This window comes from Catharus ustulatus, chromosome 33 (genome assembly GCF_009819885.2).
Source record: "Catharus ustulatus isolate bCatUst1 chromosome 33, bCatUst1.pri.v2, whole genome shotgun sequence".
NCBI lineage: Eukaryota > Metazoa > Chordata > Aves > Passeriformes > Turdidae > Catharus > Catharus ustulatus.
Genome location: NC_046253.1, coordinates 2,027,729 through 2,055,389, shown reverse-complemented (window position 1 = coordinate 2,055,389; position 27,661 = coordinate 2,027,729). Strand labels below are relative to the sequence as shown.

General features: G+C 36.5%; 1 protein-coding gene across 2 annotated transcripts in view; it reads right to left on the bottom strand.

Moving 5' to 3' along the window:
* LOC117009542 (C-type lectin domain family 4 member G-like) overlaps positions 1-26,546 on the bottom strand; it is a 39,367-nt gene extending 12,821 nt beyond the window's left edge. Inside the window, exons 1-5 of one of the 2 annotated variants that reach the window (XM_033083787.1) lie at positions 26,523-26,546; positions 24,455-24,530; positions 23,239-23,289; positions 20,147-20,221; positions 16,831-17,097 (exon numbers count right to left, since the gene is read on the bottom strand). In XM_033083787.1, coding sequence (XP_032939678.1) covers positions 16,831-17,097; positions 20,147-20,221; positions 23,239-23,289; positions 24,455-24,515 — 454 coding nt within the window. In that variant the 5' untranslated portion in view covers positions 24,516-24,530; positions 26,523-26,546. Of the gene's footprint in view, positions 1-16,830; positions 17,098-20,146; positions 20,222-23,238; positions 23,290-24,454; positions 24,562-26,522 lie in introns of those variants that run through there. The other variant, XM_033083786.1, reaches the window with a different exon arrangement.
* Positions 26,547-27,661: the final 1,115 nt, after the last annotated feature.

Sequence of the window (27,661 nt, the reverse complement as noted above, 5' to 3'; positions counted from 1 at the left end):
CATTTTTTGATTATTTCCAGAAATTCCCAATTTTTGATTCAATTTATCCCAAAATTCCCATTTTTATGTGGAATTCATCCCCAAATTTCCCTTTTTTAATTGGAATTAAAGCTCAAAATTTCCATTTTTAGTTGTAATTAAATCCCAAAATTCCCATTTTTAGTTAAATTAATCCAAAAATTCCCATTTTAAATTGAATTTTAATCCCAAAAATTCCATTTTTTTGGCCAGAATTCCCCCCAAATTCACATTTTTGATAAAATTAAACCCCAAAATTCTCATTTTTTGATTAAATTATTTCCAGAAATTCCCAATTTTTGATTCAATTTATCCCAAAATTCCCATTTTTATGTGGAATCAATCCCCAAAATTCCCATTTTTATTTGGAATTGAAGCCCAAAATTCCCCTTTTAATGTGTAATTAAATCCCAAAATTCCCATTTTAATGGAATTCACCCAAAAAAATCCCATTTTAGTTGTAATTAAATCCCAAAATTCCCATTTTTTTAAGAAATTAAACCCCAAAATTCCCATTTTTAGTTGAATTTTAATCCCAAAAATTCCATTTTTTTGGCCAGAATTCCCCCCAAATTCACATTTTTGATAAAATTAAATCCCAAAATTCCCATTTTTTTATAAAAATTTATCCCCAAATTCCCATTTTTGGATGGAATTAACCCCCAAAATTCCCATTTTTAGTTGAATTTTATCCCAAAAATTCCATTTTTTTTGCAGAATTCCCCCCAAAATTCCCATTTTTGATAAAATTAAATCCCAAAATTCCCATTTTTTGATTAAATTAATCCCAAAATTCCCATTTTTCAATGGAATTAAACCCCAAAATTCCCATTTTTTAATTAAATTATTTCCAGAAATTCCCAATTTTTTATTAAATTTATCCCAAAATTCCCATTTTTACATACAATTAATTCCCCAAAATTCCCATTTTTTACACAAACAACCCCAAATTTCCCATTTTTTCTGGAATTCACCCCAAAAATTTCTATTTTTTGATAAAATTAAACCCCAAAATTCCCATTCCCAGTTAAAATTAACCCCAAAATTCCCATTTTTGGACAGAATTATTCCCAAAATTCCCATTTTTGGGTAAAATTGAAATCCAAAATTCCCAATTTTTGGGGCAAAATTAAATCCCAAAATTCCCATTTTTCGATGGAACAAATTTCGGGATTTGGGGTTGAAAATTTGGGAATTTGGGGTCGGAATTCTGGGATTTGGGGTCAAAATTTTGGGAATTTGGGGTCAAAATTCTGGGAATTTGGGGTCGGAATTTTGGGAATTTGGGGTCGGGATTTTGGGATTTGGGGTCGGGATTTTGGGATTTCAGGTCGGAATTCCAGGATTTGGGGTTGGAATTACAGAAATTTGGGGTCAAAATTTTGGTATTTTGGGGTCGAAATTTTGGGAATTTGGTATCAAAATTTTGGGAATTTTGGGGTTGAAGTTCTGGCATTTTGGGTCCAAATTCTGGGAATTCCATGCCAGAATTTTGGGATTTTGGTGTCGGAATTCTGGGATTTTGGGGTCAAAATTTCAGTTGATTTAAATCCCCAAAATTCCAATTTTTAGATAAAACCAATCCCAAAATTCCCATTTTTCGATGGAAAATTTCCATTTTTAGACACAACCAATCCCAAAATTTCCAAAATTTTTTTGTTAAATTCATCCCAAATTTCCCAATTGTTATGGAAGCCTGGGATTTGGGGTCAGAATTTTAGGAATTTGGGGTCAGAATTTCGGGAATTTTGGGTCAGAATCCCAGATTTTGTGTCGAAATTCTGGGATTTTGGGTCAGAATTCCAGGAATTTGGGTCAAAATTTTGGGAATTTGTGTCGGAATTTTGGAATTTGGGGTCAGAATTTCGTGATTTTGGTGAGAATTCCGGGAATTTGAGGTTGGAATTCTGAGATGAGGGTCGGAATTTTGGGGATTTGGGGTCGGAATTTTGGAAATTTTGTGTCAGAATTCTGCGAATTTGGGTCAAAATTTTGGGATTTTGGGGTCAAAATTTTGGGAATTTGCGGTTGGAATCCTGGGAATTTGGGGTTGGGATTTTGGGATTTCAGGTCAGAATTTTGGGAATTTGGAGTCGGAATTTTGGGATTTGGGCTCAGAATTTTGGGATTTGGGGTCGGAATTCTGGGAATTTGGATCAAAATTTTGGGAATTTGGGGTCAGAATTTTGGGAATTCAGGGTCGGAATTTTGGGATTGGGCTCAGAATTTTGGGATTTGGGGTTGGGATTTCAGGAATTTGGGTGAAAATTTTGGGAATTTGTGTCAGAATCCCAGGATTTGGGGTCAGAATTTTGTCATTTTGTGCAAGGATTCTGGGAATTTAAGGTCGGAATTTTTGGAATTTGAGTCAAAATTTTGGGATTTTGGGATCAGAATTCTGGGATTTTGAGGTTAAAATTTTGGAAATTTGGAGTCGGAATTCCGAGAATTTGGGGTCAAAATTTTTGGAATTTAAGTTCAGAATTCCAGGATTTTGTGTCAGAATTCTGGGAATTTAAGGTCGAAATTTTGGGAATTGGGAGTCGGAATTCCGAGAATTTGGGGTCGGAATTCTGGGGATTTTGGTGTCAGAATTTCAGCCGATTTAAATCCCCAAAATTCCAATTTTTAGATAAAACCAACCCCAAAAATTCCCATTTTTTGATGGAAAATTTCCCATTTTTGGTAGAACCAACCCCAAAATTTCCAAATTTTTTTTGTTAAATTCATCCCAAATTTCCGGATTTTTATGGAATTTCGGGATTTGGGGTCAGAATTTTAGGAATTTGGGGTCAGAATTTCGGGAATTTTGCGTCAGAATCGCAGATTTTGTGTCGAAATTCTGGGATTTTGGGGTCGGAATTCCAGGAATTTGGGTCAAAATTTTGGGAATTTGTGTCGGAATCCTGGAATTTGGGGTCAGAATGTCGTGATTTTGGTGAGAATTCCGGGAATTTGAGGTTGGAATTCTGAGATGAGGGTCGGAATTTTGGGGATTTGGGGTCGGAATTTTGGAAATTTTGTGTCAGAATTCTGCGAATTTGGGTCAAAATTTTGGGATTTTGGGGTCAAAATTTTGGGAATTTGCGGTTGGAATTCTGGGCATTTGGGGTTGGGATTTTGGGATTTCAGGTCAGAATTTTGGGAATTTGGAATTGGAATTTTGGGATTTGGGGTCGGAATTCTGGGATTTTGGATCAAAATTTTGGGAATTTGTGTCAGAATTTTGGGAATTTGGGTAAAAATTTTGGGATTTCAGGTCGGAATTCCAGGATCTGGGGTTGGAATTACAGAAATTTGGGGTCGGAATTCTGGGATTTTGGGTCAAAATTTTGGGAATTTGGTATCAAAATTTTGGGAATTTTGGGGTCGGAATTCTGGGATTTTGGGTCAAAATTCTGGGAATTTGGTGACAGAATTTTTTGGATTGGGGTCAGAATTTTGGGATTTGGTCTCAGAATTCTGGGATTTTGGGTCAAAATTTCAGGATTTTGGGGTCGGAATTTCAGTCAATTTAAATCCCAAAATTCCAATTTTTAGACACAACCAACCCCAAAAATTCCCATTTTTAGACAACACCAACCCCAAAATTCCCAAAATTTTTTGCTTAAATTCATCCCAAATTTCCCAATTTTTATGGAATTTCGGGATTTGGGGTCAGAATTTTAGGAATTTGGGGTCAGAATTTCGGGAATTTTGCGTCAGAATCGCAGATTTTGTGTCAAAATTCTGGGATTTTGGGTCGGAATTCCAGGAATTTGGGTCAAAATTTTGGGAATTTGTGTCGGAATCCTGGAATTTGGGGTCAGAATTTCGTGATTTTGGTGAGAATTCCGGGAATTTGAGGTTGGAATTCTGAGATTAGGGTCGGAATTTTGGGGATTTGGGGTCGGAATTTTGGAAATTTTGTGTCAGAATTCTGCGAATTTGGGTCAAAATTTTGGGATTTTGGGGTCAAAATTTTGGGATTTTACGGTTGGAATTCTGGGAATTTGGGTCAAAATTTTGGGATTTCAGGTCAGAATTTTGGGAATTTGGAGTCGGAATTTTGGGATTTGGGCTCAGAATTTTGGGATTTGGGGTCGGAATTCTGGGATTTTGGATCAAAATTTTGGGAATTTGTGTCAGAATTTTGGGAATTTGGGTCAAAATTTTGGGATTTCAGGTCGGAATTCCAGGATTTGTAGTTGGAATTACAGAAATTTGGGGTCAAAATTTTGGGATTTTGGGGTCGAAATTTTGGGAATTTGGGGTCGGAATTTTGGGATTTGGGTCAAAATTTTGGGATTTTGGGTCAAAATTTTGGGATTCCAGGTTGGTATTCCAGGATTTGGGGTTGGAATTACAGAAATTTGGGGTCAGAATTTTGGGATTTTGGGTCAAAATTTCGGGATTTTGGGGTCAGAATTTCAGTCAATTTAAATCCCAAAATTCCAATTTTTAGACACAACCAACCCCAAAAATTCCCATTTTTTGATGGAAAATTTCCCATTTTTTGGTAGAACCAACCCCCCAAAATTCCCATTATTAGACAACACCAACCCCAAAATTCCCAAAATTTTTTGCTTAAATTCATCCCAAATTTCCCAATTTTTATGGAATTTTGGGATTTGGGGTCAGAACTTTAGGAATTTGGGGTCAGAATTTCGGGATTTTTGGGTCAGAATCCCGGATTTTGTGTCAAAATTCTGGGATTTTGGGTCGGAATTCCAGGAATTTGGGTCAAAATTTTGGGAATTTGTGTCGGAATCCTGGAATTTGGGGTCAGAATGTCGTGATTTTGGTGAGAATTCCGGGAATTTGAGGTTGGAATTCTGAGATTTGGGTCGGAATTTTGGGGATTTGGGGTCGGAATTTTGGAAATTTTGTGTCAGAATTCTGCGAATTTGGGTCAAAATTTTGGGATTTTGGGGTCAAAATTTTGGGAATTTGCGGTTGGAATCCTGGGAATTTGGGGTTGGGATTTTGGGATTTCAGGTCAGAATTTTGGGAATTTGGAGTCGGAATTTTGGGATTTGGGCTCAGAATTTTGGGATTTGGGGTCGGAATTCTGGGAATTTGGATCAAAATTTTGGGAATTTGGGGTCAGAATTTTGGGAATTCAGGGTCGGAATTTTGGGATTGGGCTCAGAATTTTGGGATTTGGGGTTGGGATTTCAGGAATTTGGGTGAAAATTTTGGGAATTTGTGTCAGAATCCCAGGATTTGGGGTCAGAATTTTGTCATTTTGTGCAAGGATTCTGGGAATTTAAGGTCGGAATTTTTGGAATTTGAGTCAAAATTTTGGGATTTTGGGATCAGAATTCTGGGATTTTGAGGTTAAAATTTTGGAAATTTGGAGTCGGAATTCCGAGAATTTGGGGTCAAAATTTTTGGAATTTAAGTTCAGAATTCCAGGATTTTGTGTCAGAATTCTGGGAATTTAAGGTCGAAATTTTGGGAATTTGGAGTCGGAATTCCGAGAATTTGGGGTCGGAATTCTGGGGATTTTGGTGTCAGAATTTCAGCCGATTTAAATCCCCAAAATTCCAATTTTTAGATAAAACCAACCCCAAAAATTCCCATTTTTTGATGGAAAATTTCCCATTTTTGGTAGAACCAACCCCAAAATTTCCAAATTTTTTTTGTTAAATTCATCCCAAATTTCCGGATTTTTATGGAATTTCGGGATTTGGGGTCAGAATTTTAGGAATTTGGGGTCAGAATTTCGGGAATTTTGCGTCAGAATCGCAGATTTTGTGTCGAAATTCTGGGATTTTGGGGTCGGAATTCCAGGAATTTGGGTCAAAATTTTGGGAATTTGTGTCGGAATCCTGGAATTTGGGGTCAGAATGTCGTGATTTTGGTGAGAATTCCGGGAATTTGAGGTTGGAATTCTGAGATGAGGGTCGGAATTTTGGGGATTTGGGGTCGGAATTTTGGAAATTTTGTGTCAGAATTCTGCGAATTTGGGTCAAAATTTTGGGATTTTGGGGTCAAAATTTTGGGAATTTGCGGTTGGAATTCTGGGCATTTGGGGTTGGGATTTTGGGATTTCAGGTCAGAATTTTGGGAATTTGGAATTGGAATTTTGGGATTTGGGGTCGGAATTCTGGGATTTTGGATCAAAATTTTGGGAATTTGTGTCAGAATTTTGGGAATTTGGGTAAAAATTTTGGGATTTCAGGTCGGAATTCCAGGATCTGGGGTTGGAATTACAGAAATTTGGGGTCGGAATTCTGGGATTTTGGGTCAAAATTTTGGGAATTTGGTATCAAAATTTTGGGAATTTTGGGGTCGGAATTCTGGGATTTTGGGTCAAAATTCTGGGAATTTGGTGACAGAATTTTTTGGATTGGGGTCAGAATTTTGGGATTTGGTCTCAGAATTCTGGGATTTTGGGTCAAAATTTCAGGATTTTGGGGTCGGAATTTCAGTCAATTTAAATCCCAAAATTCCAATTTTTAGACACAACCAACCCCAAAAATTCCCATTTTTAGACAACACCAACCCCAAAATTCCCAAAATTTTTTGCTTAAATTCATCCCAAATTTCCCAATTTTTATGGAATTTCGGGATTTGGGGTCAGAATTTTAGGAATTTGGGGTCAGAATTTCGGGAATTTTGCGTCAGAATCGCAGATTTTGTGTCAAAATTCTGGGATTTTGGGTCGGAATTCCAGGAATTTGGGTCAAAATTTTGGGAATTTGTGTCGGAATCCTGGAATTTGGGGTCAGAATTTCGTGATTTTGGTGAGAATTCCGGGAATTTGAGGTTGGAATTCTGAGATTAGGGTCGGAATTTTGGGGATTTGGGGTCGGAATTTTGGAAATTTTGTGTCAGAATTCTGCGAATTTGGGTCAAAATTTTGGGATTTTGGGGTCAAAATTTTGGGATTTTACGGTTGGAATTCTGGGAATTTGGGTCAAAATTTTGGGATTTCAGGTCAGAATTTTGGGAATTTGGAGTCGGAATTTTGGGATTTGGGCTCAGAATTTTGGGATTTGGGGTCGGAATTCTGGGATTTTGGATCAAAATTTTGGGAATTTGTGTCAGAATTTTGGGAATTTGGGTCAAAATTTTGGGATTTCAGGTCGGAATTCCAGGATTTGTGGTTGGAATTACAGAAATTTGGGGTCAAAATTCTGGGATTTTGGGGTCGAAATTTTGGGAATTTGGGGTCTGAATTTTGGGATTTGGGTCAAAATTTTGGGATTTTGGGTCAAAATTTTGGGATTCCAGGTTGGTATTCCAGGATTTGGGGTTGGAATTACAGAAATTTGGGGTCAGAATTTTGGGATTTTGGGTCAAAATTTCGGGATTTTGGGGTCAGAATTTCAGTCAATTTAAATCCCAAAATTCCAATTTTTAGACACAACCAACCCCAAAAATTCCCATTTTTTGATGGAAAATTTCCCATTTTTGGTAGAACTAACCCCAAAAGTTTCCCATTTTTAGACACAACCAACCCCAAAATTCCCAAAATTTTTTGCTTAAATTCATCCCAAATTTCCCAATTTTTATGGAATTTTGGGATTTGGGGTCAGAACTTTAGGAATTTGGGGTCAGAATTTCGGGAATTTTGGGTCAGAATCCCGGATTTTGTGTCAAAATTCTGGGATTTTGGGTCGGAATTCCAGGAATTTGGGTCAAAATTTTGGGAATTTGTGTCGGAATCCTGGAATTTGGGGTCAGAATGTCGTGATTTTGGTGAGAATTCCGGGAATTTGAGGTTGGAATTCTGAAATTAGGGTTGGAATTTTGGGGATTTGGGGTCGGAATTTTGGAAATTTTGTGTCAGAATTCTGCGAATTTGGGTCAAAATTTTGGGATTTTGGGGTCAAAATTTTGGGAATTTGCGGTTGGAATCCTGGGAATTTGGGGTTGGGATTTTGGGATTTCAGGTCAGAATTTTGGGAATTTGGAGTCGGAATTTTGGGATTTGGGCTCAGAATTTTGGGATTTGGGGTCGGAATTCTGGGAATTTGGATCAAAATTTTGGGAATTTGGGGTCAGAATTTTGGGAATTCAGGGTCGGAATTTTGGGATTGGGCTCAGAATTTTGGGATTTGGGGTTGGGATTTCAGGAATTTGGGTGAAAATTTTGGGAATTTGTGTCAGAATCCCAGGATTTGGGGTCAGAATTTTGTCATTTTGTGCAAGGATTCTGGGAATTTAAGGTCGGAATTTTTGGAATTTGAGTCAAAATTTTGGGATTTTGGGATCAGAATTCTGGGATTTTGAGGTCAACATTTTGGAAATTTGGAGTCAGAATTCCGAGAATTTGGGGTCAAAATTTTTGGAATTTAAGCTCGGAATTCCAGGATTTTTTGTCAGAATTCTGGGAATTTAAGGTCAAAATTTTGGGAATTTGGAGTCGAAATTCCAAGAATTTGGGGTCGGGATTCCGGGAATTTTGGTGTCAGAATTTCAGCCGATTTAATCCCCAAAATTCCAATTTTTAGATAAAACCAACCCCAAAAATTCCCATTTTTCGATGGAAAATTTCCCATTTTTGGTAGAACGAACCCCAAAATTTCCAAATTTTTTTTGTTAAATTCATCCCAAATTTCCGGATTTTTATGGAATTTCGGGATTTGGGGTCAGAATTTTAGGAATTTGGGGTCAGAATTTCGGGAATTTTGCGTCAGAATCGCAGATTTTGTGTCGAAATTCTGGGATTTTGGGGTCGGAATTCCAGGAATTTGGGTCAAAATTTTGGGAATTTGTGTCGGAATCCTGGAATTTGGGGTCAGAATGTCGTGATTTTGGTGAGAATTCCGGGAATTTGAGGTTGGAATTCTGAGATGAGGGTCGGAATTTTGGGGATTTGGGGTCGGAATTTTGGAAATTTTGTGTCAGAATTCTGCGAATTTGGGTCAAAATTTTGGGATTTTGGGGTCAAAATTTTGGGAATTTGCGGCTGGAATTCTGGGAATTTGGGGTTGGGATTTTGGGATTTCAGGTCAGAATTTTGGGAATTTGGAGTCGGAATTTTGGGATTTTGGATCAAAATTTTGGGAATTTCTGTCAGAATTTTGGGAATTTGGGTCAAAATTTTGGGATTTCAGGTCAGAATTCCAGGATCTGGGGTTGGAATGACAGAAATTTGGGGTTGGAATTCTGGGTTTTAGGGTCAAAATTTTGGGAATTTGGTATCAAAATTTTGGGAATTTTGGGGTCGGAATTCTGGGATTTTGGGTCCAAATTCTGGGAATTTGGTGACAGAATTTTTTGGATTGGGGTCAGAATTTTGGGATTTGGTCTCAGAATTCTGGGATTTTGGGTCAAAATTTTGGGATTTTGGGGTCGGAATTTCAGTCAATTTAATCCCAAAATTCCAATTTTTAGACACAACCAACCCCAAAAATTCCCATTTTTAGACAACACCAACCCCAAAATTCCCAAAATTTTTTGCTTAAATTCATCCCAAATTTCCCAATTTTTATGGAATTTCGGGATTTGGGGTCAGAATTTTAGGAATTTGGGGTCAGAATTTCGGGAATTTTGCGTCAGAATCGCAGATTTTGTGTCAAAATTCTGGGATTTTGGGTCGGAATTCCAGGAATTTGGGTCAAAATTTTGGGAATTTGTGTCGGAATCCTGGAATTTGGGGTCAGAATTTCGTGATTTTGGTGAGAATTCCGGGAATTTGAGGTTGGAATTCTGAGATTAGGGTCGGAATTTTGGGGATTTGGGGTCGGAATTTTGGAAATTTTGTGTCAGAATTCTGCGAATTTGGGTCAAAATTTTGGGATTTTGGGGTCAAAATTTTGGGATTTTACGGTTGGAATTCTGGGAATTTGGGTCAAAATTTTGGGATTTCAGGTCAGAATTTTGGGAATTTGGAGTCGGAATTTTGGGATTTGGGCTCAGAATTTTGGGATTTGGGGTCGGAATTCTGGGATTTTGGATCAAAATTTTGGGAATTTGTGTCAGAATTTTGGGAATTTGGGTCAAAATTTTGGGATTTCAGGTCGGAATTCCAGGATTTGTAGTTGGAATTACAGAAATTTGGGGTCAAAATTTTGGGATTTTGGGGTCGAAATTTTGGGAATTTGGGGTCGGAATTTTGGGATTTGGGTCAAAATTTTGGGATTTTGGGTCAAAATTTTGGGATTCCAGGTTGGTATTCCAGGATTTGGGGTTGGAATTACAGAAATTTGGGGTCAGAATTCTGGGATTTTGGGTCAAAATTTCGGGATTTTGGGGTCGGAATTTCAGTCAATTTAAATCCCAAAATTCCAATTTTTAGACACAACCAACCCCAAAAATTCCCATTTTTTGATGGAAAATTTCCCATTTTTGGCAGAACCAACCCCCCAAAATTCCCATTTTTAGACAACACCAACCCCAAAATTCCCAAAATTTTTTGCTTAAATTCATCCCAAATTTCCCAATTTTTATGGAAATCTGGGATTTGGGGTCAGAATTTTAGGAATTTGGGGTCAGAATTTCGGGAATTTTGGGTCAGAATCCCAGATTTTGTGTGGAAATTCTGGGATTTTGGGTCGGAATTCCAGGAATTTGGGTCAAAATTTTGGGAATTTGTGTTGGAATCCTGGAATTTGGGGTCAGAATGTCGTGATTTTGGTGAGAATTCCGGGAATTTGAGGTTGGAATTCTGAGATTTGGGTCGGAATTTTGGGGATTTGGGGTCGGAATTTTGGAAATTTTGTGTCAGAATTCTGCGAATTTGGGTCAAAATTTTGGGATTTTGGGGTCAAAATTTTGGGAATTTGCGGTTGGAATCCTGGGAATTTGGGGTTGGGATTTTGGGATTTCAGGTCAGAATTTTGGGAATTTGGAGTCGGAATTTTGGGATTTGGGCTCAGAATTTTGGGATTTGGGGTCGGAATTCTGGGAATTTGGATCAAAATTTTGGGAATTTGGGGTCAGAATTTTGGGAATTCAGGGTCGGAATTTTGGGATTGGGCTCAGAATTTTGGGATTTGGGGTTGGGATTTCAGGAATTTGGGTGAAAATTTTGGGAATTTGTGTCAGAATCCCAGGATTTGGGGTCAGAATTTTGTCATTTTGTGCAAGGATTCTGGGAATTTAAGGTCGGAATTTTTGGAATTTGAGTCAAAATTTTGGGATTTTGGGATCAGAATTCTGGGATTTTGAGGTTAAAATTTTGGAAATTTGGAGTCGGAATTCCGAGAATTTGGGGTCAAAATTTTTGGAATTTAAGTTCAGAATTCCAGGATTTTGTGTCAGAATTCTGGGAATTTAAGGTCGAAATTTTGGGAATTTGGAGTCGGAATTCCGAGAATTTGGGGTCGGAATTCTGGGGATTTTGGTGTCAGAATTTCAGCCGATTTAAATCCCCAAAATTCCAATTTTTAGATAAAACCAACCCCAAAAATTCCCATTTTTTGATGGAAAATTTCCCATTTTTGGTAGAACCAACCCCAAAATTTCCAAATTTTTTTTGTTAAATTCATCCCAAATTTCCGGATTTTTATGGAATTTCGGGATTTGGGGTCAGAATTTTAGGAATTTGGGGTCAGAATTTCGGGAATTTTGCGTCAGAATCGCAGATTTTGTGTCGAAATTCTGGGATTTTGGGGTCGGAATTCCAGGAATTTGGGTCAAAATTTTGGGAATTTGTGTCGGAATCCTGGAATTTGGGGTCAGAATGTCGTGATTTTGGTGAGAATTCCGGGAATTTGAGGTTGGAATTCTGAGATGAGGGTCGGAATTTTGGGGATTTGGGGTCGGAATTTTGGAAATTTTGTGTCAGAATTCTGCGAATTTGGGTCAAAATTTTGGGATTTTGGGGTCAAAATTTTGGGAATTTGCGGTTGGAATTCTGGGCATTTGGGGTTGGGATTTTGGGATTTCAGGTCAGAATTTTGGGAATTTGGAATTGGAATTTTGGGATTTGGGGTCGGAATTCTGGGATTTTGGATCAAAATTTTGGGAATTTGTGTCAGAATTTTGGGAATTTGGGTAAAAATTTTGGGATTTCAGGTCGGAATTCCAGGATCTGGGGTTGGAATTACAGAAATTTGGGGTCGGAATTCTGGGATTTTGGGTCAAAATTTTGGGAATTTGGTATCAAAATTTTGGGAATTTTGGGGTCGGAATTCTGGGATTTTGGGTCAAAATTCTGGGAATTTGGTGACAGAATTTTTTGGATTGGGGTCAGAATTTTGGGATTTGGTCTCAGAATTCTGGGATTTTGGGTCAAAATTTCAGGATTTTGGGGTCGGAATTTCAGTCAATTTAAATCCCAAAATTCCAATTTTTAGACACAACCAACCCCAAAAATTCCCATTTTTAGACAACACCAACCCCAAAATTCCCAAAATTTTTTGCTTAAATTCATCCCAAATTTCCCAATTTTTATGGAATTCCGGGATTTGGGGTCAGAGTTTTAGGAATTTGGGGTCAGAATTTCGGGAATTTTGGTTCAGAATCGCAGATTTTGTGTCGAAATTCTGGGATTTTGGGTCGGAATTCCAGGAATTTGGGTCAAAATTTTGGGAATTTGTGTCGGAATCCTGGAATTTGGGGTCAGAATGTCGTGATTTTGGTGAGAATTCCGGGAATTTGAGGTTGGAATTCTGAAATTAGGGTTGGAATTTTGGGGATTTGGGGTCGGAATTTTGGAAATTTTGTGTCAGAATTCTGCGAATTTGGGTCAAAATTTTGGGATTTTGGGGTCAAAATTTTGGGATTTTACGGTTGGAATTCTGGGAATTTGGGTCAAAATTTTGGGATTTCAGGTCAGAATTTTGGGAATTTGGAGTCGGAATTTTGGGATTTGGGCTCAGAATTTTGGGATTTGGGGTCGGAATTCTGGGATTTTGGATCAAAATTTTGGGAATTTGTGTCAGAATTTTGGGAATTTGGGTCAAAATTTTGGGATTTCAGGTCAGAATTCCAGGATTTGGGGTTGGAATTACAGAAATTTGGCATCGGAATTCTGGGATTTAGGGTCAAAATTTCGGGATTTTGGTATCAAAATTTTGGGAATTTTGGGGTCGGAATTCTGGGATTTTGGATCCAAATTCTGGGAATTTGGTGACAGAATTTTGGGATTGGGGTCAGAATTTTGGGATTTGGTCTCAGAATTGTGGGATTTTGGGTCAAAATTTCGGGATTTTGGGGTCGGAATTTCAGTCAATTTAAATCCCAAAATTCCAATTTTTAGATAAAACCAATCCCAAAAATTCCCATTTTTTGATGGAAAATTTCACATTTTTGGCAGAACCAACCCCCCAAAATTCCCATTATTAGACAACACTAACCCCAAAATTCCCAAAATTTTTTGCTTAAATTCATCCCAAATTTTCCAATTTTTATGGAATTCTGGGATTTGGGGTCAGGATTCCAGGATTTTGTGTCGGAATTTTGGGAATTTGTATTGGAATCTCGGGATTTGGGGTCAGAATTTCATGATTTTGGGCGAGAATTCTGGGAATTTAGGGTTGGAATTTTTGGAATTTGGGTCAAAATTTTGGGATTTTGGGATCAGAATTCTGGGATTTTGAGGTTAAAATTTTGGAAATTTGGAGTCAGAATTCTGAGAATTTGGGGTCAAAATTTTTGGAATTTAAGCTCGGAATTCCAGGATTTTGTGTCAGAATTCTGGGAATTTGGGGTCGAAATTTTGGGAATTTGGAGGCGGAATTCCGAGAATTTGGGGTCGGAATTCTGGGGATTTTGAGGTTGGAATTTCAATTGAATTAATCCCCAAAATTCCCATTTTTGGTTAAATTCATCCCAAATTTCCCAATTTTTATGGAAATCTGGGATTTGGGGTTGAAATTTTGGGAATTTGAAGTCAAAATTCTGGGAATTTTGGTCAGAATTTTGAGATTTGGGATTGGAATTTTGGGAATTTGGGGTCGGAATTTTGGGGATTTGGGGTCAGAATTCCGGGATTTGCTGCCAAAATTTTGGGAATTTGAATTGGAATTTTGTGATTTTGGGTGAGAATTCCGGGAATTTGGGTCAAAATTTTGGCAATTTGGGGTCGGAATTCTGGGAATTTGGAGTTTGAATTCCCGAGATTTGGGGTCGGGATTTTGGGATTTCAGGTCGGAATTCCAGGATTTGTAGTTGGAATTACAGAAATTTGGGGTCAAAATTCTGGGATTTTGGGGTCAAAATTTTGGGAATTTGATGGCAGAATTTTGGGATTTGGGGTCGGAATTTTGGGATTTGGGTCAAAATTTTGGGATTTTGGGTCAAAATTTTGGTAATTTGGTGTCAAAATTTTGGGAATTTTGGTGTCGGAATTCTTGGATTTTGGGGTCAAAATTTCAGTCGATTTAAATCCCCAAAATTCCAATTTTTAGATAAAACTGACCCCAAAAATTCCCATTTTTTGATGGAAAATCTCTCCTTTTTAGTAGAACCAACCCCAAAAATTCCCCCAATTTTTTGCTTAAATTCATCCCAAATTTCCCAATTTTTAGGGAATTCTGGGATTTGAAGTTGGAATTTTGGGAATTTGGGCTCGGAATTTTGGAATTTTGAGTCAGAATTCCTGGATATTTGGGTCAGAATCGCAGGAATTTAGGTCAGAATACCAGGATTTGAGTTCAGAATTTTGGGAATTTGGTGTCAGAATTTCAGTCGAATTATTCCCCAAAATTCCAAATTTAGACACAACCAACCCCAAAAATTCCCATTTTTAGACAACACCAACCCCAAAATTCCCAAAATTTTTTGCTTAAATTCATCCCAAATTTCCCAATTTTTATGGGAATCTGGGATTTGGTGTCGGAATTTTGGGAATTTGGGGTCGGGATTTTGGGATTTGGTGTCAGAATTTCATTATTTTCGTTAGAATTACAGAAATTTGGGGTTGGAATTCTGGGATTTTGGGGTCGAAATTTTGGGAATTTGGAGGCGGAATTCCGAGAATTTGGGGTCGGAATTCTGGGGATTTTGAGGTTGGAATTTCAATTGAATTAATCCCCAAAATTCCAATTTTTAGATAAAACCAACCCCAAAATTCCCATTTTTGGTTAAATTCATCCCAATTTTCCCAATTTTTATGGAAATTCTGGGATTTGGGGTCAAAATTTTGGGAATTTGAAGTCAAAATTCTGGGAATTTGGTGTCAAAATTTTGGAATTTTGAGTCAGAATTCCTGGATATTTGGGTCAGAATCCCAGGAATTGGGGTCAGAATTTTGGGAATTTGTGTCAAAATTTCAGTCAATTTAATCCTAAAATTCCAATTTTTAGATAAAACCAATCCCAAAAATTCCCATTTTTCGATGGAAAATTTCCCATTTTTGGTAGAACCAACCCCAAAAATTCCCAAAATTTTTGGGTTAAATTCATCCCAAATTTCCCAATTTTTAAGGAAATCTGGGATTTGGTGTTGGAATTTTGGGAATTCAGGGTCGGAATTTTGGGATTGGGTTCAGAACGTTGGGATTGGGGGTCGGGATTTCAGAAATTTGGGTGAAAATTTTGGGAATTTGTGTCGGAATCCCAGGATTTGGGGTCAATATTTTGTGATTTTGGGTGAGAATTCCGGGAATTTAGGGTCGGAATTTTTGGAATTTGGGTCAAAATTTTGGGATTTTGGGATCAGAATTCTGGGATTTTGAGGTTAAAATTTTGGAAATTTGGAGTCGGAATTCTGAGAATTTGGGATCAAAATTTTTGGAATTTAGGCTCAGAATTCCAGGATTTTGTGTCAGAATTCTGGGAATTTAAGGTCGAAATTTTGGGAATTTGGAGTCGGAATTCCGAGAATTTGGGGTCCGAATTCTGGGGATTTTGAGGTTGGAATTTCAATTGAATTAATCCCAAAAATTCCAATTTTTAGATAAAACCAATCCCAGAATTCCCCAATTTTTTGCTTAAATTCATCCCAAATTTCCCAATTTTTATGGAAATCTGGGATTTGGGGTCAGAATTCTGGGATTTGGGGTCTGGATTCTGGGATTTTGGGTCAAAATTTTGGGAATTTGGGGTCGGAATTTTGGAATTTTGAGTCAGGATTCCTGGATATTTGGGTCAGAATCCCAGGATTTGGGGTCAGAATTTCGGGATTTGGGTCAAAATTTCAGTCAATTTAATCCTAAAATTCCAATTTTTAGATAAAACCAATTCCAAAAATTCCCATTTTTCGATGGCAAATTCCCCATTTTTGGTAGAACCAACCCCAAAAATTCCCGTTTTTAGACAACACCAACCTCAAAATTCCCATTTTTGATGGAATTTGTCCAAAAATTCCCATATTTTGATGGCAAATTTCCCATTTCTTGTAGAACCACCCTCAAAAATTTCCATTTCTTGGTGGAATTTACCCCAAAAATTCCCATTTTCTGGGATTTGGGGTCAGGATTTTGGGAATTTTGTGTCAGAATTCCGGGATTTGGCCTCAAAATTTTGGGAATTTGGATTTGGGATTTTGTGATTTTGGGTGAGAATTCAGGGAATTTGAGTTTGGAATTCTGGGAATTTGGGTCAAAATTTTGGGAATTTGGGGTCGGAATTCTGGGAATTTGGAGTTTGAATTCCCGAGATTTGGGGTCGGGATTTTGGGATTTCAGGTCGGAATTCCAGGATTTGGGGTTGGAATTACAGAAATTTGGGGTCAAAATTCTGGGATTTTGGGTCCAAATTTCGGGATTTTGGGGTCGGAATTTCAGTCGATTTAAATCCCCAAAATTCCAATTTTTAGATAAAACCAATCCCAAAATTCCCATTTTTCGATGGAAAATGCCCCAATTTTGGTAGAACCAACCCCAAAAATTCCCATGTTTTGATGGAATTACTCCCAAATTTCCCATTTTTTCTGGATTTCACCCCAAATTCCCCATTTTTTCTGGAATTTCCCCCAGCCCCCACTCACGTTTGCCCAGCGCCGCCGCCAGGAGCCCCCCCCAGAGCAGAGCGCTCGAGGCCACCAGGAGCGCCAGGACGGCCACGGAATTCCAGCAACGGCGGCAATGCCGGGATTTGGGGTCGGGGTTCCGGGATTTGGGGTCGGGGTTCCGGGATTTAGGGTCGGGATTTTGGGATTTGGGGTCGGGATTTGGCGATTTCAGCTCCAGATTTTCCGGGTCCTGCAGGGACGGAGCTCGGGAAGAGCCCGGAGGCCCCGCCAGGAGATAAACGCCTGTGAAAGAAAAAAAATTTAAATATTTGGGGGGTTTTGGGTAATTTTTTGGGTTTTGGGATGATTCCCTAAAATCTGAATTTTTAGGTGAAATTTAGTCCCAAAATTCCCATTTTTAAATGGATTTTAACCCCAAAATTTGAATTTTTAGGTGAAATTTAATCCCAAAATTCCCATTTTTGAAAGGGATTTTAACCCTCAAGTTGGAATTTTTAGGTGAAATTAACCCCCAAAATTTCCATTTTTAAATGGATTTTAACCCAAAAATTTGAATTTTTAGGTGAAATTTTGTCCCAAAATTCTCATTTTTAAAATGGATTTTAACCCTGAAATTGGAAGTTTTAGGTGAAATTTAGTCCCAAAATTCCCATTTTTAAAAGAGATTTTAACCCAAAAATTTGAATTTTTAGGTGAAATTTAGTCCCAAATTTCCCATTTTTAAAAGAGATTTTAACCCAAAAATTTGAATTTTTAGGTGAAATTTAGTCCCAAAATTCCCATTTTTAAAAGAGATTTTAACCCAAAAATTGGAATTTTTAGATGAAATTTTGTCCCAAAATTCTCATTTTTATAATGGATTTTAACAGCAAAATTGGAATTTTTAGGTAAAATTTAATCCCAAAATTTCCATTTTTAAATGGATTTTAACCCCAAAATTTGAATTTTTAGGTGAAATTTAATCCCAAAGTTCCCATTTTTGAAAGGGATTTTAACCCCAAAATTCCAATTTTTTACAGAAAATTAAATCCTAAAATTCCCATTTTTAGATTAAATTTAATCCCCAAATTCCCATTTTTAGATAAAATGAATCCCCAAAATTCCCATTTTCAAATGAAATTTAATCCCCAAAATTCCAATTTTTTACAGAAAATTAAATCCTGAAATTCCCATTTTTAGGTGGAATTAAATCCAAAATTTCTCATTTTTAAAAGTGAAATTAAACCCAAAATTCCAATTTTTAGATTAATTTAATCCCAAAATCTCCATTTTTAAACGAAATTTAATCCCCAAAATGGCCATTTTTAATTGAAGTTTAAACCCTAAAATCCCCATTTTTTAAATTGATTTTAACCCCCAAATTCTAATTTTTAGGTAAAATTTAATCCCAAAATTCCCATTTTTTAAGTGAAATTTAATCCCAAAATTCCCATTCTAAAATTAAATTCAATCCCCTAAATTCCCACTTTTAGGTAAAATTTAATCTTCAAAATTCCCATTTTTAGAATAAATTTAATACCTAAAATTCCAATTTTAAGGTAAAATTAATCCCCTAAATTCCCCTTTTTAGGCAAAATTTAATCTCAAAAATTCCCATTTTTAAATGAAATTAAACCCCAAAATTTCAATTTTTAAATTAAATTCAATCCCCAAAATTCCCATTTTTGGGCAAAATTTATTTCCAAAATTCCCATTTTTAGGTGGAATTGATTCCCCAAAATTCTAATTTTTAGATGAAATTAATTCACAAAAAATTCCATTTGTAGGCAAATTTAATCCACTGTAATTCCCATTTTTATAATGGATTTGAAGCCAAAATTTTGAATTTTTACGTGAAATTAAACCCCAAAATTCCCATTTTTAAAAGGGAATTTAATAACAAAATTCAATTTTTTAGGTGAAATTTAATCCCAAAATTCCCATTTTTAAAAGAGATTTTAACCCCAAAATTCCAATTTTTAGGTGAAATTAAACCCCAAAATTCCCATTTTTAAATGAATTTTAACCCAAAAATTTGAATTTTTAGGTGAAATTTTGTCCCAAAATTCCCATTTTTAAAAGGGATTTTAACCCAAAAATTCGAATTTTTAGGTGAAATTTAATCCCTAAATTTCCCATTTTTAGATAAAATTAATCCCCCCCTTTTTTCGGTGTTTTTTATTTATTTATTTGGGGTATTTTGGGTGTTTTTGGGTCTTTTGGGGTTTTTTTTGGTTATTTTGGGTTATTTTGGTTTTATTTGGGGGTAATTTGGGGTTATTTTGGTTTATTTTGGGTTATTTTGGTTTATTTTGGGTTATTTTGGTTTAAATTGGTTTATTTAGGGTTATTTTGGGATATTTTTGGGGTAATTTTGGCTTTATTTTGGTTTATTTTGGGGTAATTTCGTGTATATTTTTGGTTATATTGGGGTTTTTTTTTGGTTTATCTTGGTTATTTTGGGTTATTTTGGGTTATTTTGGGGGTAATTTTGGTTTATTTTGGTTTATTTTGATTTATTTTGAGGAAATTTTGGGTATTTTTGGATTATTTTGGTTTATTTTCTTTTATTTTGGTTTATTTTGGGTTATTCTGGGTTACTTTGGGGTAATTTTGGATATTTTTGAATTATTTTGGGTTATTTTGGGATTATTTTGGTTTATTTTGATTTATTTTGGGGTAATTTTGGGGTTATTTGGGGTCATTTTGGTTTATTTCGGGTTATTTTTGGTTTACTTTGGGTATTTTTGGATTATTTTGATTTATTTTGGTTAATTTTGGTTTATTTAGGGTTATTTTGATTTATTTTTGTGTAATTTGGGGTTTTAAAATTTATTTTGGTTTATTTTGATTTATTTTGATTTATTTTGATTTATTTTGATTTATTTTGGGGTAATTTTGGGTATTTCATTTTATTTTGGATTATTTTAATTTATTTTGATTTATTTTTGGGGTAATTTTGGGTATTTTTGAATTATTTTGGTTTATTTTGGTTTTATTTGGGGTATTTTTGGGTAATTTTGGGTAATTTTGATTTATTTTGATTTATTTTGATTTATTTTGGTTTATTTGGGGTATTTTTGGATTATTTTGGATTATTTTGGGATTATTTTGATTTATTTTGATTTATTTTGATTTATTTTGATTTATTTTGGATTATTTTGATTTATTTTGATTTATTTTGATTTATTTTGGTTGAATTTTGGGTATTTTTGGATTATTTTTTATTATTTTGATTTATTTTGATTTATTTTGGTTGAATTTTGGGTATTTTTTATTATTTTGGTTTATTTTGGTTTATTTTGATTTATTTTGATTTATTTTGGTTTATTTTGGGTATTTTTGGTCCCACCTTTGGCCGGGGGTCCCTGCTCGGATCCCGCCATGGAAACGTCGTCGTAATCGTCCTCAAAACTGTCAGGGGAGCCTGGGAATGGGGGAGATTAAAATATAAAAAATAAAAATAAAACATGGGGGAGCCTGGGAATGGGAGAAATGGGAAAAAATATAAATATAAAAAATTATAAATAAAAAATGGGGGCAGGAAATGGGGAGAGAAACCGGGAATTGGGAAAAAATTAAAAATATAAAAAATTCAAAATAAAAAATGGGGGAGGCTGGGAATGGGGGAGAAACGGGAATTGGGAAATAAATATAAGTATAAAACATTAAAAATAAAAAATGGGGGAGGAAATGAGGAGAGAAACTGGGAAATTGGGAAAAAATGGGAAAGAAATGGAAATTATGGGGGAAAATTGGGATAGAAATGGGGAGAGAAACAGGGAAATTGGGAAAAAATTAAAAATATGAAAAATTCAAAATAAAAAATGGGGGAGGAAATGAGGACAGAAACAGGGAAATTGGGAAAAATGGGAAATAAATGGAAATTATGGGGAAAAACGGAGAGAAATGGGGAGAGAAACAGGGAAATTTGGAAAAAAATTAAAAATATAAAAAATGGGGGAAGGAAATGGGGAGAGAAATTGGGAAAATTGGGAAAAAATGTTTAAAAAAATGGGGAAAAATGGAGAGAAATGGGGAGAGAAAAGGAGAAATTGGGAAAAAATGGGAAAAATGGAAATAATGGGGAAAAATTGGGATAGAAATGGGGAGAGAAACAGGGAAATTGGGAAAAAAAATTAAAAATATAAAAATGGGGGGAGGAAATGGGGAGAGAAACCAGGAAATTGGGGAAAAAAAAGAGGAAAAATGGAAATTATGGGGAGAGAAATGGAGAAATTGGGAAAAAATGGGAAAAATGGAAATAATGGGGAAAAACGGGGAAAGGAAATTGGGAAAAACTGGAAATAATGGGGAAAAATTGGGAAAAAATAGAAATAATGTGGTGGAAATGGGGAGAGAAATGGAGAAAAAAATGGAAATAATGTGGAAAAAATAGAAATAATGGGGGGAATGGGGAGAAAATTGGGGAAATTGGGAAAAAATAGAAAAAATGGAAATAATGGGGAGAAATGGGGGAAATTTGGGGGAAAATGGGGAAAAATGGGAAAAAGTAGAAAAAATAGGAGGGAAATAATCAGGAAAAAATAGAAAAAAATGGAAATAATGGGGAGAGAACAGGAAAAATGGGGGGAAAATGGGAAAAATTAGAAATAATGTGGGGGAAATGGGGAGAGAAATGGGGAAATTGGGAAAAATGGAGAAAAAATGGAAATAATGGGGGAAAAATGGTGAAGAAATGGGGGAAATTTGGGGAAAATGGAAAAAAATATGGGGGAAAGAGGGAGAAAATTGGAGAAATTGGGAAAAAATAGAAAAAAAATTGGAAATAATGGAGAGAGAATGAGAAAAATGGGGGAAAAATGGGGAAAAATTGGGAAAAAATAGAAATAATGTGGTGGAAATGGGGAGAAAAATGGAGAAAAAAATGGAAATAATGTGGAAAAAATAGAAATAATGGGGGGAATGGGGAGAAAATTGGGGAAATTGGGAAAAAATAGAAAAAATGGAGAAAAAATAGGAAAAAAAAGGGGAATAATGGGGGAGAAATGGGGAAAATTTGGGGAAAAATAGGGAAAAACAGAAAAAAATAGAAAAAATAGGGGGAAATGGGGAAAATTGGGAAAACATGGGGAAAAATTGGAAAAAAATTGGAAAAAAGAGAAAGAATGGGGAGGAAATAAGGACAAAATGAGGGAAAAATGGGGAAAATGGGAAAAAATGAGAAAAAATGGAAAAATGGGGGGAATTGGAAAAAAGTTGGGAAAAATTGGGGGAAAATGGGAAAAATGAAAAAAATGGGGGAAATGTTGAAAGAATCGTGAAAAATTGGGAAAAAGTAGGGGAAAATTGAGAAAAAATGGGAAAAATTTAGGGAAAATGGGGAAAATTGGGAAAAAATCAGGAATGAAATGGAAAAAAATGAAGAAATATTGGGAAAAAGTGGGAAAGAATCAGGGGAAAATAGGAAAAATTTGGGAAAAATCAGAGAAATGGGAAAAATTTGGGATAATGGGGAGAATTATGGGGAAATTGGATTTTAAAAAGGAAAAATTGGGAGGAAATCGGGAAAAAATGGGGAAAAATTGGGAAAATAGACAAAGAAATGGGGGAAAATTGGGATTAAAATTGGGATAAAAATTGGGGAAAATCAGGAAAAAATGGAAAATGGAAAAAATCAGAAAAACGGGAAAAATTAGGGGAAAATCTGTGAAAAATTGGGAAAAAATCGGGGAAAAATAGAGAAAAATTGGGAAAAAATGGAGAAAATTGGGAAAAATTGGCAAAAATTGGGAAAAAATCAGGAAAAAATGGAAAAAATTTGGAAATATTGGGGAAAAGTGGGAAAGAATCAGGGAAAATGGGGAAAAATCAGGGAAATGGGAAAAATTTGGGAAAAATTTGGGAAAATGATGGGGAAATTGGATAAAAATGTGAAAAATTGGGAGGAAATCAGGAAAAAATGGGAAAAAATTGGGAAAATAGACAAAAAATGGGGGAAAATTGGGATTAAAATTGGGATAAAAATTGGGGAAAATCAGGGAAAATGAGGAAAAAATGGAAAATGGAAAAAAATCGGGAAAAATTGATAAAAAATTAGTGGAAATGGGAAAAATCTGTAAAAAATGGGAAAAATAGGAAAAATAGAGGAAAAAATCGGGAAAAATGGGGAAAATTTGGATTAAAATTGGGATAAAAATTGAGGAAAATCAGGAAGAGAAAATGGAAAAATTCAGGTGAAAATTTGGAAAAAATCAGGGGAAATGGGGAAAATTGGGTTAAAAATTGAGGAAAAATAATTGGGGAAAATGGGGAAAATTGGAAAAAATCGGGGAAACTGAGAAAAAATGAGAAAAATTGGGGGAAATTGGGAAAAATTCAGGAAAAAAATGGAAAAAATGAAGAAGTGTCAGGAAAAAGTGAGAAAGAATCAGGGAAAAATGGGGAAAAATGGGGAAAATTGGGAAAAAAATTGGAATTTACCTGGTCTGAAGTCGCCCACCGGGGACATCTTGGAAGCCACGGAGTAAATTCCTGCAAAAATGGGAAAAAATGAGAAAAATTAAAAGGAAGAAATAGGGAGAAAATGGGAAAAAATGGGGAAAAAATGGGGGAAAAATGAGGAAAAAATTGGAAAAAAATTGAGAAAGAATGGGGAGGAAATGAGGAAAAAATGAGGGAAAAATGGGGGAAATGGGACAAAATGAGATAAACTGGGGAAAATGGGAAAAATTTAGAAAAATGGGGGGAAATGTGGAAAAAAATTGGAAAAAATGAGGAAAAATGGGCGAAAAATTAGAAAAAAATGGGGAGAAATGGAAAAAAATGGGGAAAATAGGAAAAAATGATAAATGGGAAAAAAATGAGAAAAGAAAAGGAGGAAAAAGTGGAAAAAATGGGGAAAAATGTGCAAAAAATTAGAATAAGTGTGGGGAAAAATAGAAAAAATGGGGGAAATGGAAAAAAATTACCAAAAATGGGGAAAAATGAGAAAAAAATGGGGGGAAATTGGAAAAAAGAGGAAAGAAATGGGAATAAATAAGGAAAAAATGGGGAGAAAATGAGGAGGGAAATGGGGAAAAAATGGGGGGAAAATGTGGAATTTTGGGATTTAATCTGAAAAAAAAAAAGAAAGGAGAATTTGGAAATTTATCCTAGAAAAAAATGGGGATTTGAGGGTTTACCCCCCCCAAAAATTGAGAATTTGGGGATTTTTTTTTAAATCTCCCTGAAAAAATTGGGACTTTTAGGATTTATCCTGGGGGGAAAAAATGGAATTTGAGGATTATCCTGGATTAAAAAAAAAAAAAAAATGGAATTACCCCAGAAAAAAATTGAAAAATTTAGAATTTGGTGATTTAATCGGGAAAAAAAAATAGAGGATTTAAAAATTTATCCTGGGGGGAAAAAGGGGAATTTGATGATTTTTTTTTTCCAGAATAAAAAAAAGGGAATTTAACCCAGAAAAAAATTGTAGAATTTTAGGATTTATTCCAGAAAAAAATGAATTATTTACCCACCCAAAAAAAGGGGAAAATTCGGGATTTTATTCCCCAAAAAGGAGGAATTCGGGGATTTTTCTCTCCAAACAGGGGAATTTGGAGGATTTTACCCAAAAATTTACCCAAAAAAATCCGAATTTGGGGGATTTTACCCAAAAATTTACCCAAAAAATCCGAATTTGGGGTTCTGGACTCACCTGGCTGCCGCCGCAGGCGCTCGGGGCCCAACCAGTTCCCGTAGGTTTCCTGTAGGGCCATGGGGCCCTAAATCTCCTGGGGGACCCCAAAATGTCCTGGGGACCCCAAAATCCGATCAGGGACCCCGAAATTTCCTGGGGGACCCCAAAATCCAATCAGGGACCCCAAAATCTGATCAGGGACCCTAAAATCCCAAATGCGACCCCAAAATCCCAAATGGGAACCCAAAATGTCCTGGGGACCCCAAAAATCTGATCAGGGACCCCAAAATGCCCTGGGGGAACCTCAAATGTCCTGGGGGACCCCAAAAACTTCTCAGGGACCCCAAAATCCCAAATGCGACCCCAAAATCCCAAATGGGAACCCGAAATGTCATCAGGGACCCCAAAAATCCCAAAGGGGACCCCAAAAATCTGATCAGGGGCCTCGAAATGTCCTGGGGGACCCCAAAATCTACTCAGGGACCCCAAAAATCTGATCAGGGATCCCAAAAATCCAATCAGGGACCCTAAAATCCCAAATGGGACCCCAAAATCTGCTCAGGAACCCCAAAATATTATGGGGGACACCAAAAATCTGATCAGGGACCCCAAAATGTCCTTGGGGAATCCAAAAATCCCAAATGGGACCCCAAAATTCACTTGAGGACCCCAAAATCCACTCGGGACCTCAAAATATCCTCGAGGAACCCAAAAATCCCAAAGGGGACCCCAAAAATCCGATCAGGGACCCCAAAATGTGCTGGGGGACCCCAAAAATCTGATCAGGGACCCCAAAAATCCCAAATGCGACCCCAAAATGTCCTGGGGACCCCAAAAATCAAATCAGGGATCCCAAAATGTCCTGGGGACCCCAAAAATCTGCTCAGGGACCCCAAAATGTCCTTAGGGATCCCAAAAATCTGATCAGGGGCCTCAAAATGTTCTTGGGGACCCCAAAATCCAATCAGGGACCCCAAAAATCCCAAATGCGACCCCAAAATCCCAAAGGGGAACCCAAAATGTCCTCAGGGACCCCAAAATTTCTTCAAAAACCCCAAAATCCACTCGGGGAACCTCAAAAATCCAAAATGGGATCCCAAAATCTGCTCGGGGACCCCAAAATCTGCTCGGGGACCCCAAAATCTGCTCGGGGACCCCAAAATCCCAAAGGGAACCCCAAAAATCTTTTCAGAGACCCCAAAATTTCTTCCAGACCCTAAAATTTCTTCCCCCGACCCCAAAATCACTTTCCAGACCCCAAAATTTTCTTGGTAACCCCAAAATTTCTTCCCCCGACCCCAAAATATTTTTCTGGATCCCAAAATCTCCTCTGGACCCCCAAAATTTTCTTGGTGACCCCAAAATCTCCCCAGAACCCCCAAAATCTTCTCGGTGACCCCAAAATTTCTTCCCCGACCCCAAAAATTTTTCCCCAACCCCAAAATTTCTTCCAGACCCCAAAACCCCCTCAGAAACCCCAAAATACTTACCCCGACCCCAAAATCCGCTCAGGGACCCCAAATTCTTTTCCCAGACCCCAGAATTTCTTCTGGACCCCAAATTCTTTTTTTGGACCCCAAAAATTCCTCTAGGACCCCAAAATCCTCTCCCCGGACCCCAAAATCTCCTCAGAAACCCCAAAATTTCTTCCCCTGACCCCAAAATCCACTCAGGGACCCCAAAATTTCTTCCCTGACCCCAAAATTTTTTTTCTGACCCCAAAAAACCCCCAGAAACCCCAAAATTTCTTTCCCCAACCCCAAAATTTCTTTTCTGACCCCAAAATATTTTCCAGGACCCCAAAATCTCTTCGAAGACCCCAAAAATCTGCCCAGAAAACCCCAAAATTTCTTTTCTGACCCCAAAAATCTCCCCAGAAACCCCAAAACTTCTTCTCTGACCCCAAAATATTTTCCTGGACCCCAAAAATCTCCCCAGAAACCCCAAAATTTCTTTCCCCAACCCCAAAATTTCTTCCCCTGACCCCAAAATTTTCCCCCCCGACCCCAAAATATTTCCCTGGACCCCAAATTCTTCTTCCAGACCCCAAAAATCTGCCCAAAAACCCCAAAATTTCTTTTCTGACCCCAAATTTTCTGCTCTGAGCTCGCGTTGTTGTTCCGGCCCCTCCCCCTCCCCCTCCCCCTCCCCCCGCTCGTTTCGGTTCCTCCTCGGAGCCAAAAAAACCCAAAAACCCCCGAGAGCCCCAAAAAAACCAAATTTGGGGCGAAATCCGGAAATTTAGGGAAAAAAAATTGGAAATTTAGGGAAAAAAATCTGAAATTTTGGGACAAAATCGCAATTTTTGGGATCAAATTCAGAAATTTTAGGGGAAAAAAATCTGAAATTTTGGGACAAAATCGGAAATGTTGGGATCAAATTCTGAATTTAAAAAAAAAATCTGAAAATTTGGGTAAAATTCTGAAATTTGGGGTCAGGTTCTGAAATGTGGGGAAAGTTTTGGAAATTTTGGGAAAAAAAATTGGAACTTTTTGGATGAAATCTCAAAATTTGGCTCAAATCCTGAAATTTTATGGACAAATTCTGAATTTTTTGGGGCAAAATTCAGAGATTTGGGGTCAGCTTCTGAAATTTGGGGTGACATTCTGAAATTTTGGGAAAAAAATTGGAAATTTGGGATCAACTCTTAAATTTTGGGATCAAATTCAGAAATTTTAGGGAAAAAACTGGAAATTGTGGAGAAAAATTCCGAAATTTTGGTGCAAAATTAAGTAATTTGTGGTGAAATTCTGAAATTTTGGGAAAAAATCAGAATTTTTGCAATAAAATTCAAATTCTGATTTTTTTGGGAAAAAACCAGAATTTTGGGGTGAAATTCTGAATTTTTGGGGTGAAATGGCAAATTTTGGGGTGAAATCCCAATTTTTGGGATCAAATTCTGATTTTTTGGGGAAAAATTCTGAATTTTTGGGTAAAATTCTGAATTTTGGTGTCAAGTTCTGAAATCTGTGGAAAATTTTGGACATTTTGGGAAAAACTTTGGAAATTTTGGGATCAAATTCAGAAATTTTAAGGAAAAAATTGGAAATTGTGGACAAAAATTCTGAAATTTTGGGGTCACATTTGGAAATTTGGGGAAAAATTTGGACATTTTGGGAAAAAAAATGGAGGGAAATTCAGAATTTTTAGGGTGAAATCCCAATTTTTAGAAACAAATCCTGAAATTTTTTTAGAAAAAATCGGAAATTTTGGAGAAAAATTTGT